This window comes from Pimephales promelas, chromosome 5, assembly GCF_988280905.1.
Source record: "Pimephales promelas chromosome 5, fPimPro1.hap1.1, whole genome shotgun sequence".
NCBI classification, from domain to species: Eukaryota; Metazoa; Chordata; class Actinopteri; order Cypriniformes; family Leuciscidae; genus Pimephales; species Pimephales promelas.
The window spans coordinates 31141905-31160511 of record NC_142773.1 but is presented as its reverse complement, the minus strand read 5'-3'; the positions used below and the strand labels follow the sequence as shown (position 1 = coordinate 31160511).

General features: G+C 38.6%; 1 protein-coding gene across 6 annotated transcripts in view; it reads left to right on the top strand.

Moving 5' to 3' along the window:
• The window catches only part of tnika (TRAF2 and NCK interacting kinase a), an 86827-nt gene extending 68228 nt beyond the window's left edge, over nucleotides 1–18599 (top strand). For 2 of the 6 annotated variants that reach the window (XM_039675681.2, XM_039675679.2), the window contains 18 exons: nucleotides 927–1226; nucleotides 3758–3922; nucleotides 4424–4669; nucleotides 5641–5768; nucleotides 5858–5997; nucleotides 6694–6788; nucleotides 8860–9035; nucleotides 9282–9378; nucleotides 9487–9630; nucleotides 10023–10125; nucleotides 10380–10550; nucleotides 10652–10795; nucleotides 10934–11068; nucleotides 11839–11939; nucleotides 12128–12277; nucleotides 14337–14496; nucleotides 16468–16607; nucleotides 16704–18599. In XM_039675681.2, the coding sequence (XP_039531615.2) occupies nucleotides 927–1226; nucleotides 3758–3922; nucleotides 4424–4669; nucleotides 5641–5768; nucleotides 5858–5997; nucleotides 6694–6788; nucleotides 8860–9035; nucleotides 9282–9378; nucleotides 9487–9630; nucleotides 10023–10125; nucleotides 10380–10550; nucleotides 10652–10795; nucleotides 10934–11068; nucleotides 11839–11939; nucleotides 12128–12277; nucleotides 14337–14496; nucleotides 16468–16607; nucleotides 16704–16787 (2679 nt within the window). In that variant the 3' untranslated portion in view covers nucleotides 16788–18599. The remainder of the gene's footprint in view (nucleotides 1–926; nucleotides 1227–3757; nucleotides 3923–4423; nucleotides 4670–5640; nucleotides 5769–5857; nucleotides 5998–6693; nucleotides 6789–8859; nucleotides 9036–9281; nucleotides 9379–9486; nucleotides 9631–10022; nucleotides 10126–10379; nucleotides 10551–10651; nucleotides 10796–10933; nucleotides 11069–11838; nucleotides 11940–12127; nucleotides 12278–14336; nucleotides 14497–16467; nucleotides 16608–16703) is intronic. The other 4 variants (XM_039675684.2, XM_039675682.2, XM_039675680.2 and 1 more) reach the window with 3 other exon arrangements.
• Nucleotides 18600–18607: the final 8 nt, after the last annotated feature.

Genomic DNA, 18607 nt, shown 5'->3' with positions numbered 1-18607 from the left:
AAAAAATTCTTCCCTAGTTTCCTAAAGTAGTTGTCTGATAAATCTGGCATTGTGTACTACAATGAATGTTTTGTTTTTATTTTGTAAGTCGCTTTGGATAAGTGTCTGCAAAATGCATAAATGCAAAATTAAAGGCACATTAAGTAGTTTGGTGCCAATTTTTAAAGGTTTTAAACTATAAATAAATCAATCAGTAAATCACGTTTTTGAAAAGTGTGATGAGATAAAGACTGAATTTTATAATATGTATTATATAATTGTTTAATTTTGTATGGTCATTACCCCCTCATTATATTTTGTCATGTTGAAATAACGTGATCCGTACTGTTTAACTGAACATAGAAGAAAATCACACTCTTCGGCTGCCGAAGTGAAATGAAAACGGTCTGAAGACAGACCAACATACAGTAGACAAAAAATTGTATGCCGATATCAGTAAGGGTCCACAATGTGAAAAAATCCTGAGTAGTGTTTTTTTGTTTGTTGGACAGGTAAGTGAATTTGTGAGTGAGTTGTTTAGACTACTCTATAAAACTCACTAGTATCCAGTGTAAGTTGCATCAGTTGCAATATCTATTCACCACTAGTATTTAAAGTATACGAAGAATTGTGAAGTTCTATCTAGCTAAAAAATTACTGAATGCACTTTCAACACAAGACTTAATTTTTAAAAACATGGAAGGAGAGACGTGTCCAGCCAGTTTGAAATTCAACATTACATCTGTTACGACTCGACTCACAAGGACTCACACGCTTGAACATCTTTGGCAACACATCAAGTTTCCGATTTGAGATTTTAAGACTGCAGCATGAAAGCGATATGAGCTTCAGTCTTGTGGTGTGTGTGCTTGGCCCAGCTGTTCTCTTTTTTTTTTTTTTTCAACTTAACTGTGTTTAACAAAAAAACTCTTGACTCACTGTTTCAGGTCCATGGCAGGCCCCCAAAAAGGACCCAACCCATCAACCACAAGCCTTCCTCATCCCCTTCCCGTCAGCAGCACCCCCCCAAAAGGACCCCCTCAGCCCCCACTAAACTGTTTCCCCCTATTAGTGAACAGATCTCACAGCATTTACAGAACCGGAAGCACCAGCAGCCAATAATCCATGTCTCAGGCCAGCAAGAGAGTCGAGAGAACATTAGCCAGCAGGTGCGCCAGCTTAGGGCCTGCCAGAAGGCCGGGCAGAAGGTCCACGAACGCAAGCCCAACCCAGCGGTCACTAAAGTGGTTAGTTCAGAAGACTTGGCCTCAGCCTCAAAATTGAACTTCTTGCCTAGCCGTAGACTAGATCTAGGCGGAGAGCTGCTCCCGCAAATCGCTGTCAACCAAAAGTGTCTGAACACCGATGAGGACGACTTTCTGTCCCGGTCCGCCCCAGAACACTCCCTTAGAGAAATGATGGGTAAAGATAAGCGTTCAAACTCTGTGCCACCCAAAGACCTCCTGATGGTACCACAATGGGAGTGGGCCGTGCCCCTCGCACCATTCCCTTCAGAAAAATCGGTTGACATTATTCGCTCCTCCTCTTCTCTGGACCTGACTTCAAAGGAGCTGCTCAGGCTGAGATGTCAACAGCCCATCTGGCGCTCCAATTCGTTTGAAACTCAGGGCTATTTTAATGTGCACCGCAAGCCCCATAAGTCTAAAAAGTCTCAGCCACTTAGTTCTGTTTTGCGCTGGATGGGGCTCTCCCCTAGAAACACACCCAGAGGAAGCCCAGTCTCCTCTAGGTCGCCATCCCCAGATAGCCGTAGACGCCACTCATCCGCAGCTAGCGTTACCCACCGCTCATCCTCGGTCAGCCCTAATTTATCCCCTGTAGACTCCCCGTTTTCATTCAACATGATGACGATCAAGTCCCCCTTCAATTAAGCGAGTTTGCGATCATTGTAAATAGATGTAAATAGCTTTTCTTGAACTGTATTATTGATTTGCTTGCTCTTAATCCTCAAATTAAAATGGAATATACTGGCACAATGTTTTGGTTACTGAATGCTCTTCCAAAATCGATATAGGTAAATTGTACAACTCCCCAATTAAACAAACATGTTAACCAGTTGTTCAGTCAGTACTCCACATGTCATAAGCCCCTTCCATTTCCAACTTACTGGCTCTTACTCATCAGTGACATCATGAAAGCCCCTCTGTCATTTGTTTGACGCCGGTCCTCATTCTGAGATGGCCCACCACCCCTACTGGATGGCCTCTGTGTTTGTGTAAGCTTTAGCAGTCAGTGCAGGCCATCGCTGGGTGCTTCTGGGTGCGTTGTCCGTTGGTGATGGAGCTCCTCTTTTTCTCTTGCAAGGTGGCATGTGGTGAACTCTGCCAATCGTGTAAATTAAACAACCTTTGAGAGAGGTTGATATTTAGCCTGAAAAACATCCATTGTATTTTGGGTGTCCAGATTTTTTTTTAGCAGTACTACTGTAAAGCTGAAAGAGTTCCATAAGTTTCTCCATACCATATCCTAGCCAGCCACGATATGGCCTATGGCCTAGCCAGCCATATCCCTCAAGCGCAGAGCAACAGGACATTCTGTCGATCGCTTGGTTTTCATTTCTTTGGCATTGCGCGGGGTAGCCCTGCCCGCTGCAAAATCTCATTGGTCCATATTCCCAGTTCACATAACAGATTGCTGCAAGGATGTCATTTTATATGCCAACCTAGAAGTACATTCAATCTGAATACTGCATAATCAGACATTTTTTTTAGACCATGTGAGCATCCTTTTCTGTCCATTTTTAAGTGTTATGACAAACCGAGCTCAAAATGAATTGGTTCAAGGCACACAGCTCATTCCTGCAGCACTTTACTGTACATTTGAAAATCTAATATCCTCTTGTTGGCTGTGATTGTGTCAATCCTGCAGTAGTTTCTTCACTGAGAACATAATGTCTTGTTGCATTGCGCCTGATTAGGACACACTGTTATATTAACAATAGAAGCAAAACTATTTTAACCAATGTAGCCAGTGCTTTTAAACAACATATGATGGATCTTTTAGTTGCTCTTTTGGTTGCCTTTTAATTAGCCTGATATATGACTCTTGACATAGTGCAATCATATCTCTGAGCAAGCTGCCATTCGTCTCCACACTAACCACTTCTTTTTGAATTTGACAAGCGTCTTCCTCAATAGGAATCTGCATTTCTGAGACTCTAAGATGGTTAACCAATGTCTGTCTAGTTCTTTGAAAGGATCTGTTGGTGCAAACAAAAAAGCCCTCAACTTGTGAGACACTGAAAGACTTCACATATTCAGACTTGGACACATTCCATATCTCATGAATACAGATACGGTTCAAAATCAATGTTAATGATTACCATGTTGACTTACTTAGAAATTAGATAAGAACTGAGTTTTTTTCATCTAATGGTCAAGCAGTGTCTCATACAGTGTAGCAGGGTTTTCTATTGTCAAAGCAGATTCTTTTCTCATTAAACTTAGTTGAAGTATTTTCCTTCATCAGTCTCTCTGCTTTTATAGAAGGTGCTGGTCTGCTCTAACTGATTGTTGTATGAATGACCTGATCAACATGCAACGGCTAATTCAGCTTCTAGCTGAATAGATTGCTTTTCTCTTTCAGATGGTGTGATAGTTTCTATTGATTAATTAAAGTAATATTGGCTTGTGCATTTCCCAAGTATGTCGTTCTTGAGGCATTTTTCAGGGTCTTGCTAGTTTGTTCTTGTTTGTCGGTGGTGGCGGGGACAAACGGTGTGGCCTGTTCTTATATGGCTTTTTTATTATTCATGAAGGTCGAGGAGCGCTCCAAACTAAACCGCCAGAGCTCTCCTGCCCTGCAGCATAAAGTGGCTAACCGTATTTCTGACCCTTCCCTTCCGCCGCGCTCCGAGTCCTTCAGCAGTGGGGGTATGCAGCCGGCACGGACGCCTCCTGTACACCGCCCTGTGGAGCCTCAGGTACAACAACATGTAGCCTTTTTTTCTTTAAAGCACTCATTTTCAATAAGGTTGCACAGTATATCAGGACTATATCATTCATTCATTCATTTCCTCCATTTTTACATTTAGATTACAACACTGTTGGATGTAATCTTTAGTAAATCTCCAAAATGATTATTCATTTTTTTCATACTGAACATTATAATGTTGGGATGCTTGAATACACTTGCAGCATTTAACTCCCTATAATTATTGGTATATTGGCCAGAATTGTAATATTGTGCTTTCCAAATTTATTTATTATAAAACTTGATGTCCATCAGTCTGTCCATTGGCGATATTTGTATATTAGTAAGTAATAATAAATGTTATTTTCAAAAGATTAGTACCTGACATACCCATGGAAATCTACATGGAAATCTTTAAATCTCACAAATGAGTCACAAAAAGGTCAAAATAATTGGTGAAAAAGTATCAGAATCCTGAACTAAGCACTTAATGGTTTCTTGCTCCTCTTAGATGGCTCATTTGGTTCCAGTGAGGTCCCATAGCTCTTCTCTGTCAGTCTCTCAGTCCTTGCATGATCAATCTGCCAAGGGCGTTTCAGCGTTCCAGGAGAGCCTGGTGTCCCATCGGCCAGAGATGCCACGGCAGAACTCAGATCCAACTTCAGAGATGCCCCCTCCGGCCCCTCGCATTGCCAGTCGTGAGGAAAAACCTGACCGCAGTTCCCCCTGGCTGAGGGAAGACGACATTCCTCCTAAGGTCAGGATTATGATTAGGGGTGGGAATCACAGGGTACTTCAAGATAGAATAAATGGCTTATGATATCACGCTTGGAGCTGGGAAATCCATTCAGAGTGCCTTATTTTACTAATTAAAAACTATCGATATTATTATTAATTAAAATGTCGATATTTGGCGCCAGTTTGTATTGCACAGAGAAGAACAATATATTGTTGTCCCATCGATATTTAGTCCCACCCTTAATTATTCCTATAAACTTCACTGATGCAGTTTTTCCTTTTTCATGGTTTTACACCTGAAGTGATAATGTTTTGATAATATTTTTGGTGAATGCACTAGCGTTAAGAAGTTTTAGGACTTTTTAAAAATTATTTAATGCTGCATTTATTTAATTAAAAATAAATTGAAGTGTTAAAATAATAATAATAATAATAATAATAATTTTTAAATGTAATTTATTCCTGCGGTGGCTAAGCAGAATTTTCAGCATCATTACTCCAGTCTTCAGTGTCACATGATCCTCCAGAAATCATTCTAATATGATGATATGGTGCTCAAGAAACTTTTCTCATATCAATTTTGAAAACAGTTGTGCTGCTTAATATTTTTGTGGGAAACCCTAATACATTTTGTTTTTATGATTCTTTGAATATAAAGTTTATAAGAATAGACTTTATTTGAAATAGAAATCTTTTTAAATCTTTTCTTTCACTTTTGATCAATTTAATGCATCTTTTCTGAATAAAAGTATTCATTTAAGAAAACAAATCTTGCTGGATTTCCCCAACCCCCTTATATATATATATATATATATATATATATATATATATATATATATATATATATATATATATGTATATATATATAGATATATATTTGTTAAATAAAATATTCACATTCTATTTTTATTATTTTAAAGCAACTGGTTGTAATAATCATGCTACGATCCCTCGTCTCTGACGTTTGGTCATTTGTTTGTTTGATTAAAGTTGTGCGGTAATACCCAGGTGCCCCAGCGGACCACTTCTATCTCCCCTGCTCTGATGAGGAAGACCTCTCCAGGGAACGGGGAGTCGGTTGGAGGGGTGCGGGCAGCCTCTCAGCTCATCCGCACAAGGTCAGCTCTGTCCGATCACATGCTGGAGCTGTTGCACTGTGTTGGTGTATTCAAGCACTGACTGTATCCTGATCTCTCTCTCTCTCTAGTAATCCAGACCTGAGGAGGACGGAGTTGTCTCTGGATGTGGCTCTGCAAAGAACCAGCAGTAATGGCTCATCCAGCTCCAGCACACCCAGCTCTCAGGGTGGCTCCCAGCCTGGATCAAGTGAGAGGAACCAGCCAAGACGTGAGTGTCTTCCTCTTTTTGCTTTTTCTTGAGTATTTCTATAAAGTTTCTCTATAGAAGAAATAAAATCACTCAAAGTCTTTAATGAGAGTAAGTACAGGTGATTTAATTCATTATTTTCAATGATCAAACTATAAACCTTCTGGATAGCAGCCTCAACCACTGCACAACACGATCCAAAATAAATGTTTTTTTTGACCGGACAGTAGTCTAAGCAATTGAACGCTACCGTCTGCACTGTGACTTGGACATGCTTATTTAAATCATAGTGATTGTGGGTAAGTGGACAACCACCAGTGGACTGAAGGAGCAGGCACTCTTTCAGACTTCATCCTGATTGTTTTTGCTAGGATCCTCTTGTTCCTGTTCCACTCTGTTTACCATGTCAGATGTGCAGTGCTGCGCTTGAGTGAAGTGGGTGTATAGTATGACATTCTGGATACACTGTTTGCCTGTTTTGTGCACTTGAGTTGTTTAGAGATTCTGGTCCAGTCCAGTAGGTTAGTCATTGGTAAAGAATATCACAGGCCAGCTGTTGAGCCTTTTGTACATTGTTGTTTACAATAATGGCAATATCTAAGTTTTATAACACTTTTTAAGAACAAGTATTTCCTGCCCAATAGTCAGAATAAGGGTCAATCAGTGTCTTTTTCTTAAACCTCTAGTCTTGAGCATGTGGTTATGCATGTTTTCCAGGCTCTGGTAAATCAGAAGGTTCTCCAGGGGCATTACAGGAGACCTCCAAGCCCTGTCAGGAGGGCAGAGAGGTGAACAAACCCAATCGACCTACGGTAAGTTGGATCCCAATGGCCCTCAAATAATATTTAAGCATAATTCATTTCCTGTCTCCATGCACACTACTGTTTGAACTTCCTTCTTTGCTTTGTCTTGTCTCTTTTTTTTATCTAGCTTTTCCTTGAGGGTGCTTTTAGTTCTCTTTAAATGTAGATGTGACCTCCAAACACAGACCAAACAAGCTGCAGACGCATATTCTATTTTACAGTTGGAGGCCAAATGTCCCACTGGTTACATTGTTCAGACTATCATCTTTGCCAGTTTTCCACTTGTGAACGCTCAAAGCTTTTAAATTAGAGATATCTGAAATGAAAATTATTGGCTGAAGCTGTGGACATACTGGGCCGAAATCTGATATTTGCAAGTTATTACACTGTTCTTCCTACTTAACAACTACAACTACTTCAATGGGGCCCATCAACTGTTTGGTTACTGACATTCTTCAAAATATCATCTTTCGTGTTCAGCAGAAGAAAGAAATTCATACAGGTTCGGAACAAATTGAGGGTGAATAAATTACAGAATTTAATTTTTGGATGAATATCACTTATTTATTTATAATGATGCTTTTGGTAGGCCATTTTATCCAAAATTACTTGCATTATATTCAATAGTTTGGAATCCAACATATGGCCTTGACGCTGCTAGTGCAATTACAATTCTCCTACAATTACATGAAGAACCAAACCTTATAGTTTTTTATTAGTTTTACTTTTATTCATTTACATTTTTTTAATGAAACTGGTTTGTTTCTCTGTGAGCCATTTTTGGCTTTGACTTGAAACTTGTAAGGATTGGTAACATTCCCATCCATCTTTCTCTCGGTCCCTCTCAATCTAAAGGTTGCTTGGCAGAGGACTGTGGGAATTCTTGCCTGCTGATCTCAATAGCAAACGCTGACTTGAGAAAAGCTTGTCCTCTTTCACCCCCTCAGCTTTCTCACTAAGCCGCATTGCCAGTGGCTTTGTCAATAGACTCTATGTGTGGTTGTGTGTCATTCTCCCCACTTGGCTCAGGTTCTTGACCCCAGATGTTTGTTAGGAGCCTTGTTGTTTCCATAGCAACTAGAGTTCACGAGGGGGCATTTTTATGTTGGGCCTAGAGCTGGGATTACAGGTCGCATTATTGCTATATTTCTTTTTAATTGTAGGGGAGATTGTGAATGAATCTTAATTTGTGAGTTTTATATCATTCTCAAGTTATGAGAAAGTTTGTTTTATCATTCATAGTCATACTACTTTTCTTTTCTTTGCAATTTAATCTTCTATTTGAACAAGCCTCTAATAAAGATTGTGTGGCTCCTGAGTGAGAATCAAACTTTTCAGTTTAATGACCTTTATCATCAGTGTTGGTTTAGCTACTTTGAAACTGTGCTATAAAATACTCAAATATTAAAGTTGTCTTTAAAAGCCTTAGGATTACTATGTGGTAATTTAAACGAAATAGTGCAAAGGTCCAACTTAATATATACCAAAGTATATTTGATTAGGCAAGCACACTTTAAATATCTTGCATTTAAAGCCTCATGTTATACAGAGTGCATATAATACTATACCTGCTGATATTGATATTAAAACACATTTTAGGCTATTTATTAAGGAATGTGCATTGTGCAATTAAGAAGTACTCCATATAAAGTTAAATTAATATATTTATATCAGTAAATCTCAAGCCAATAAAATAAATGTATATTATTTTAAATATGTATAGTATCTTAAATGTGCATTTTTTTTTTGTGTAAATACATTTTTGTGTTTTTTTTTTACTGACTAAAATGTATTGCTTCATCAAATAATGTGTGATGATAATTAACCAATTCATTATAATAAATTGGTTGACCAGTCAAAAATGATCAATCCTGAACTATCAGAATGAATTGATTCACCAAAAAAAAGGGACTTTCTAACACTACTGTCTTTTGTACTGTGCACACAGCTACACTAATGTAATGTTGACAAAAATAGATATTGATATTGTCAAAGCTACACTATATCCACAACTGAGCTACTGTCATACTACTTAAGTTACTCACTATTCTAGTTTGTTATATGAACCTTTGTCTTTCAGGATCTGACTGCATTGGCTAAAGAACTAAGGGAGTTGCGAATAGATGAGATCAACCGGCCGCCCCTTAAACTGACCGACTACTCCTCCTCCAGTGAGGACACTGAGAGCAGTGAGGATGAGGATGGGACTGTGGGGCATGACGGCACGGTGCCAGTCAGCGACATTCCCAGGATCATGTAAGTGCAAGCACCATCAGTTCTCTCTTGTTCCTCAAAATATTTGAATCTGTCTGAGCTTTGGCCCTGCTATCAGGGCTTATGTTGTGCAGTTTGTGTCCAAGTGTTTCTTGATCCCCTTCACCACTCTTTATCTGATCACTTCGCATTATCTTTCTTACATCTTATCAATAGAGGAGGACTGAAAAGAATGCTGTTTTAATGTGAATCTGCAAAATTCAAGTTTCCCGTATTCATCTCCCTCAGGCCCTCTGTTCAGGGAAATAACGAGTCTTTCAGCAGCCAGTCCTTCGGTGATTCCTACAATGACGACTCTAAAGATGGTACCCTAAAAATGAGAGAGGTGAGATGTCATGCCTGTCACATTAGATGCTATTTTCCTCCAAAAAGACTTAGATTCTCTCTTGTTCCTCATATTTATCACTTTCAAATTATTTGATCTTCTGTATAGACCAATGAGAGGCAGCGCTTGGGCCACGGCGAGAGCAACGGTTTCGCAGGCCACGGGAATCTACCAGACCTGGTGCAGCAAAGCCACTCCCCATCAGGAACTCCAACAGGCCTTAATTCCCAGGACCTGGACTCTATGGATGAGGTAGATAACATTTAAGAGGGGTAAGGATCTGATGTATTTAGCCAGGCCAAGCTAATGAAACTGGCTTGCGTTATTTCCCAGTCCTGTCCTGCCATTGTCTTCCAATACTTTGCAGCACTCTCTCTAATTGACTGCCATTGCCATTAAAGTGAGGCTGAAAAAATATGAGAGAAACAATTTTCTGTTATAATGACTCTTAACATTTTCATAACTCTTACAAACATTATTAGTTGCACGTGAAAGTGTAAAATTCCCTGCTGAGTCATAAAACCCAATATTTCTGACACTATTATCTAAACAGAGGAATATGGCACTCTTTTTTTCTCTAAATGCCTGCTATTAAATAATTTTACTGAAGCTGATATGATACATTTGTTTTTGTTTTGTATCAGTTTGGTCTTGGCGGTGGTTCGAAAGCTTCTTTCACTCCTTTTGTGGATCCACGTGTATATCAAACCTCCCCTACAGACGACAACGATGAGAGCTCAGCGGCCGGTAAATATACAAATCACAAACAAACACATCCTATCACCAGCCGCAACAATGTGGAAAGTAATTTGGCTAGCGCTATATTTTGGATAAAATGGGCTTTAAAATAGGTTTATGCTGAGCATTGAATGAGATAAGAGCATTACAGCATAATCGTGCTTCCTCCCGCCGGGTTTGGTTCTTGCCCAAACATTCTGTTTATGAATGAAATGCTTCCTTCATAACATTTAATGTGTTTTCTTGTCTTCTTTCTTCTGCAGTGTTGTTTGCTAATGAGTTGTTGCGTCAGGAGCAGGCCAAACTGAACGAGGCTCGGAAGATCTCTGTGGTCAATGTCAACCCCACCAACATCAGACCCCACAGCGACACACCAGAGATCCGCAAGTACAAGAAGCGCTTCAACTCGGAGATCCTGTGTGCTGCTCTATGGGGTACATCACGCTCTCTCTGATATATGCCTTTTTTGGTTCACTTGCCTTTCAATTCCTCTTCTGATAAAATCAGAATCAAACTCATGTTTTTGGACGCTCAGGTGTGAACCTCTTGGTGGGCACGGAGAACGGTCTAATGCTGCTGGACCGCAGCGGTCAGGGCAAGGTGTATAACCTCATCACTCGCCGACGCTTCCAACAGATGGAGGTGCTGGAGGGTCTAAACGTCCTGGTCACCATATCAGGTTTGTCTCAGAACAAAAGAGCTTGATACGGTCATGAAAGTTGATGGATCTTTTTAACTCAAAAAAACAAAAAGCCTTTGTGTCTTTACATACACGCCATGTTTTTTAGCTTGTCAACCTCGTCATTGATGTTTTCAGGGAAGAAAAACAAACTACGCGTCTACTACTTGTCATGGCTGAGAAACAGGATATTGCACAATGATCCGGAGGTGGAGAAGAAACAGGGCTGGATCACTGTTGGGGATCTGGAGGGCTGCATTCACTATAAAGTTGGTAAGTGAACCATCTCGGCTTGGGTTGTCACAATACCAAAAGTATTTGATATCAATGCCAGTAAAATATCAATTTAGAGACCACCATAATGTACAATAGCAACTAATAAAACTCCTATATATTATTATATTATTATTATATATAATATATTATTTAATTTTTTTAAAATATATTAAATTATTCATTTTTTTTATTAGCAACAATTATTAATATAAATATTAGCAACATGTGAGCCTTTATTTTCTGAGTGTGCAGAATGAGGCAAACATTCATAATTTGGGGTTGAAAAGCCATAGCCGGCCTTAAACTGTGGAACTCTGTCGCTCTCTATTAAAACAATCTTGTCAGAATCACTTTTTAAAGCAAAATTAAAAAAAATCTAAATCTAAAAGTCTAAAATCGCTAAGTTAAATGGTGTTTGTCTAATTGTGTTTGTGTATGATTTATTAGTATTATATTGTTGTATGTCTTTTAGTTTTTTTTTAATTATGTTGTTCAGCACATTGGTCAACCACTGTGGTTTTATGGTGCTTTATAGATTGATTTATTGATTGAGTGATTAATTGTAAAAATGAACGCTTCCCTGTTAAAGCAGAGGCTGTTAAGTCTGAGATGGTAGAGTAGGCTAATCGAGATCTCTGATGCTAATCGACACACCTCTAACAGCATGGAGAGTGGCAGCGGGGGTTCAGTCTGCTTTCTTGTATGAATGTGACAGACTGCCACTGTGAGCTGCAGGAAACTGAAAGCATGATTTACTTTGTTTTCAGTGAAATACGAGAGAATCAAATTCCTGGTAATCGCACTGAAGAACTCGGTAGAGATTTACGCATGGGCCCCCAAGCCGTACCATAAATTCATGGCTTTCAAGGTAGGATTCTGCAAAATTTCTCTCTCTTTCCCTCTCTGTGTATGTCTTTTCTGCTTACTTTACTTTAACCAACATGTGATAGAATAATTTGTAAATGAAAGAAAATGGCTTAAAGGTTTACATGCATTAAATGCCTTTTTAACTAGTTCCCCTGACTCAGCATCTCTTTATCTCTTTCTCTCTGGCAGTCGTTCACAGAACTGCAGCACAGGCCTCAGCTTGTGGACCTGACTGTAGAAGAGGGTCAGAGGTTAAAGGTCATCTATGGGTCTAGTGTTGGCTTTCACGTCATAGATGTGGATTCTGGAAACCCCTATGACATCTACATACCATCACATGTAAGTGGTGTTTTGTAATTAACCTCAGAAATATTTTTTTTAACTAAATGTTGCACTTTTTTGCACTAATAATTTATAACCATAAATTCAACATGAATGCAGCTCTTTAGACCTGTTGTTTAAGTCTCAGTGATACTAGGCTGTCTGTAAAAACACAATTAAGTTGTTGTTCTGGTTAGGGGAGCCTGTCATGGGCAACACCCTCTTGATTGTTTCAGAGGTTCCCTTGGCAGTGTTGCTCTTGGGGGTTGTAGTCTAATCTTGGTGAAATAACTTGCCTCCACACGTTATGTTCCCTTCACGGCATTTGAAAGTGTGAAAAATGTAAGAAAGGTTTTAGGAGCTTTGAGGAAGACAGAAGCTATTAATTGACTCGTGTTCTAGACAGACAGACCTGACTTGACTTGACTAGACTAGACTAGACTAGACTGTGTGTTGTGTCTCCCCTGTTTCACATGCTCCCTCCAGTGTTGCCAGATCTCGCGAGACAAATAAGCAACCAGGCCGGTGAAAACGAGCCCAAAACAAGCGACTTTTTTACTCAGACAGTAAGCTTTTTCTACGGAGCCCCACCTAGGTTCCAGGACGAGAAAAAAAAAAATGCGTGCACGGTTTTACAATCTGTGGGGATGGATCAGATAGTTTTAAATGTCAATTTACATCCACGTGGACAGTTTTGTAAAATTTGAGAAATTTTGGTTTCTCTTTTGGTTTATTTTAGGTTTATAATCTCAAATTTTGCTAATTTGTGATATCAACCTAAAATTTGGAACACAACTTCTTCAGATTTTTGGCTTACATTTTCTTGCAGTTTTAGAGTAAAATATATTTTGTAATATACATATTTATTATAAAATATAAATTATTATATTTTTACATTGTTCATTTTCATACTTCATCAACTTTTTTCTGTTTCACTTTCATAATACTTAACTTCAAAAATAATTTGTCAAATTTCTTCTTCAAAAGAAGACCAAATAGGTCTATATTCCAAAGCATTCTTGAATTACAACCATTTGAATAGTGATTTTCATAAAAAAAGAAGGAGTGACAGTTAAAGGGTTGAACCATATTAAATTATAATATCTATATCTAAAATATCTAACATTTAATCAATATATAAAACTCCAACAGTCCAGTCAGTATCAGTCATGACTCACGATGGTCCAGAGACTCGCACGTTTTTTCATTTTAACACTCACTGACGTTTTCCTAACCAGAAAAAAAAAAAACCCTGCTCTTAACCTGCTCTGCCTCTGATTGGCTGGTACTCATTGCCATCTTGGTCAGAGCCAATTAGAACCAGGATGTGGGTGGGGGAAAAAAGTCTTTGAATGGGGAAAGGGAGAGGGGGAACAGGCAAGACAAACTCCTACGTTTAAATAACATAGAAAATAGCTGCTTGGCATCGAGCTGTGAACAAGCCCAAATAAGCATCCCGCCCGCGACTACCAATATTTGCAAGCGATTTTACAGAAAAACAAGCCCAAATTCGCTTAAAATAAGTTGACTTGGCAACACTGGCTCCCTCTGCATGTGTAATTGTGCGACAACATGGACAACGATACAGAAGTACTGTATAAATTAAAACCAACGCGTAGTCTATAGCATGGAGAGTCAATCGTAGGTCCGACACAGAAGTATAAATCAGCCTTAAAGGGTTAGTTCACCCAAGAATGAACCCAAGTATTTCATTAATGACTCGCCCGCGACGTTCCATTCATCTTGTGTGTCTTCGGAACACAGTTTAAGATATTTTAGATTTAGTCAGAGTTTTCTGTCCCTCCATTGAAAATGTATGTACGATATACTGTCCTTGCCCAGAAAAGAAAATAAAGACATCATCAAAGTAGTCCATGTGACATCAGTGGGTTAGTTGGAATGTTTTAAGCACCGAAAATACATTTTGGTCCAAAAATAACAAAACTACGACTTTATTAAACATTGTATTCACTTCCAGTTCCGTGGCTGAATACTATAAATGTAACTTGACCCTCTAATGGTCTCTTTAAGCACTTCAACATGATCTGCAAATAACCCTAATCTCGCTTTCTCTTAGATTCAGAGCAGTGTGACCCCTCATGCCATCGTGGTGCTTCCTAAGACTGATGGCATGGAGATGCTGCTGTGTTATGAAGATGAGGGCGTTTATGTCAACACTTACGGCAGAATCACCAAGGACGTGGTCTTGCAGTGGGGAGAGATGCCCACCTCTGTTGGTGAGTCTGTTTGTTTCAATAGAACCCATCCCAGTTGTACAAGAACAAAACAAGCCATGGTGACTAAAGAATGACTCCTATTAAATTGATCAAATATTTATTTTCTGAGAATACTTAAAAAAAAACCTAACATATTTTGCTGTGCCGACTGATTCCACATTCACAGTGGCACTGATATCTGATTGGCCTCTACCGCAGTGTCTGTTTGTGTTAGCTTGTTCTGCCAGCTCATGGGAAGAGCTTGAGGGATGCGCAGCCAACAGAAGTGCTCAAACTACAAAGGGCCGCCACACAATCCTCTGCCTTGTGGGAGGAGATGCAAGTAGTTCACCCAGAGTTCATAAACATTCGAACTATGCATCAACTTCTCTGATGTTTTGAGAAGAATGAACATGGGTATTTATGTGTGTGTGTGTGAGCTGGTTTGTGTAACACACATTATCTGCAAGATTTAGGGCTTTTGGCACGCTTTATCATATATAATAATAATCTCAATGGGGGAGTGTTGGGCAGAGCTCCTACTGGTTTGGCAGGCTGTTATGATTATTAGTAGTGTTCATGGACAGAATTATTCATCGTTTGGGCGATTCCTATGCAATGCTTGTTAATCATTTGTACGGTGGTGTAAAAATAGACTGTATGAAAAGATTTCATGGCATTCAGAGATCTGTTTTTGCTGTTTGTAAGGTGTGTTTTATAAGCACACTAAGGAGATTAGTGCTTTTCACAGTACGCATTGTTTCAAAACAGCTTTGCAGAAAATCAATGTTAATGTTTATGAAATCTTCATGCCTTTTTAGATGCATTTGTCACATTAGAGCTGGGTAACAATATGTGATGTGATCTGGGAAAACCCGTCGGATGTCGTGCTGGTCTAAATATAGATTGGATGTCAGTTTTTGGCAAAATTGGGTTTTTATTTAATTATTATTATATAGTATCTTGTTTATCATCTCTGAATATATCTTGGGAAAATTCACTAGTTTAGTGCAGAAAAATAGCGATTTATAATGTCCAGCTTTAAGAACACGCAGGCGGAGCGGAGGGGCAAAAACAATATCTCCCGTTTAGCTCTCCTTCTCTTAACTCTACAAAGACAGTTCACCTATCAAAATAAAGCACATAACAGAATAAAGTCCAGTCCTTGGTGAACTACAACAGCCCGCAAGTTTTTATTTAGTTATTTTTATCCAGCGTTATCGTGTGGTGTGATGCGGCGCACAAGGGAACAATAGCTGCTCGCTTAAAAGATCTTGCTCGCCTCTCAATTGTCCAATTTCAAAACGGTTTTCACAGGTTGAATTTTTAAGTTTGTAAGCTTTTGAATGAGACCTAATCTATGAAGATTACTAAAATATGTGATATGAAAAAAAGGTTCTCAAAATTCAGCCGACTTCAGATAACCATAACTTTTGTTACAGACAAACTATAAAATAAATAAAAACAGATTTTGAAAGGGATTGAACCCAGCTTTAATAAGGTCTCAAAACCTGGCTGTAATATGTCAAATTTCACCATGTGGTGGGTTTTCCCAGATCGCATCACATATAGTTTACATTTTGCAAATGTTTAATAAGTTAAGATTTGTTGTTCTGTATATATTGTTTTATATGATATGTTGATGAAAAGAGTTTGATATTCTTGTTTATTCTTGTTTAGCAGAATGTCTGTTTATTTTGTTTAATACAATGAAGCTGGATGGGAACCAGGCCTAATTAAAAAAAACCAAACAAAAAAACGTTTTCAATACAGCTTTTTTGCTATATCCCAGTTCTTTTTATGAATTGATAAAAAGATCTATCCCTATTGATATATCTGTCCCCAAGAATTGAACAAAAAAGCACAATAATAATCTCCAACTTTAGTAGTCGATTAAAAAAAAAACACATTTCACATTTAGTTATTCACATATTGTTTTTGGCATAAAGATTGTCTATCCATCAGAATTCAATAAGATGTTCTGTTTTGCAGCTTATATCCACTCCAACCAGATCATGGGCTGGGGAGAGAAAGCCATTGAGATCCGATCTGTTGAAACGGGCCACCTGGATGGTGTTTTCATGCACAAGAGAGCTCAGAGACTCAAGTTCCTCTGTGAGAGGAACGACAAGGTTAGTCTCTTAAGCGTCCTCAAATGTTATTGTTTATCTAAAAGAGCTTAGACCGTTTTGGACAAGCTAACAGTTCTCGTTTTTTTCTTTCTGCAGGTGTTCTTCGCCTCGGTCCGATCCGGCGGTAGCAGTCAAGTTTTCTTCATGACGCTGAACAGGAACACTTTGATGAACTGGTGAAGCTTCTGCAGACCTAACACTGTGGAGCCTTTTTCCTGTCGGCATTGCATCTGTGAGCGCACGGTACATTGACACTTTGGTCTGAAAACCATGATTAGAAAAAATATTAGAGACTCCGAGGAGTGAGCCTGGAGACAGTCCCGTAGGGAGAGCACTGACTCTCTGCACACGGCTCATGGAGGTGCAGTGTCTGACGTCACCTGCAGTGGCACGCATCTTCCAGATGAGGGCGCTGATTAACTTGAATTTGGTTTTTAGACCTTATTTTGTGGCCTCTGGTAAAGCCTGTTCTTAGGATCTCCCCCCATTTATGTTCCTGTTTCCTATTGGTTTTGATTGACTAAAATTCATTGGAATCTGAAAAAAAAAAACCTCAGTTGCATGATTGTAGAAGAATTGGACAGTATTTAAGAGACAACAAATGTGGGGATACCATTAGCAAGCACTCAGGCTAAGACCAAGCTTTAGTCTCTTGATGTTACACTTTTATATTGGCAAACAGTTCTGCCAGTTTCACAAGTATCTGTGATGCCCGTTTTCGTCCAATTTCTCAGAAGAGAACGACATGCTCAAAAGAAAAACGAATAACACTGGTGCTCATTTGTATATTGTCAACAAGATCCATATACTGTACATTTATCAAAAGTACTGTATCAATAAGTACTATACTGTGTCAAAGTACTATATCAAAGTTTGTTTTATAGCTTTGAGGTTGGAAAGACGGAGCTGAGCGGATCTTTAAGTTGCAAACCATATTTTTTTAGTTCTTTCTTTAACTTCTTTTTGGAATGTTTTAAACATGACGAAACAGGAGCACGAAATATAGCCACACGTGGAAGAGAACAATCCCCTCACTGGTTGCATGTTTGTGTAGACACTGGATCAGATGTTGTGCGATGTGTATGTTAGAGCAACATGACTAAATTTTAAGGAAAAAGCATAAAAGCACCTGTATTTCAGTGACTATTGAGAATTGATGATGATTTCGATTTCTTTATAGTGCCTAGCACAAGTTAACCTGTGTGAAATCAACCGTTAAAGGCACATTGATTTATTGATATTCTTACGCCATTCATTTTGCATTTCATCCATAATTTTAGCAAGTCTTTTCAACATTTTAAAAGACTTAGCATCGATGTATTAAGCGGTAGCTTTTATTTCGCAACAATGCTTAATCGGTTAAAAACCTTGGGCTAAAAACATTCCAAAAAGGGAAAAGTGTATCTTTCTGACTCAAAATCCACAAGTCTCTTGGACTAAAATATCACAGATGTTGATCTTAACTTCCTGGTACAATATTTGTTACAGAACTACTACAGTAGGTCAACAGATGTATTGTTAATTAGATCTTTCTTTCAGTTTATTACCTTTTTTTGAGGGTTTTGTTTTGTACATTTGCTTTTGTCTTCATTTCAACGCTTTAGATGTTCTCAAAGTCACTTGATGTTTGCACACTATATAGATATTTATATTTCTTTCACATCTCTTACATAGCAAAGACGATATTTTAATGGTGATGGAATGAGAGGTTTTTAGCAATAATGTCCTGCTGATGTATGTATGCTGTGTGAAACACTGTGTTCAGCCAGTGCTAGGAACGAACCTCACTGGGCTCTTTTAATTAACGACTTTATTTGACACTCAAGAATGGTTAATGTCTCTGTCTTAATACATTTTTAATGATCGTCGTTCTTTCAGAAGCTGTAAACAAGATTTTCAGTTCTTTAACGGTGATAGAAGCACTATGTCCTCCTCGGTTTGGTTTGTTTTTTTATTTTATGATAAGAAAAAATAAAACAAATAAGTACCCTTTTTTTTTT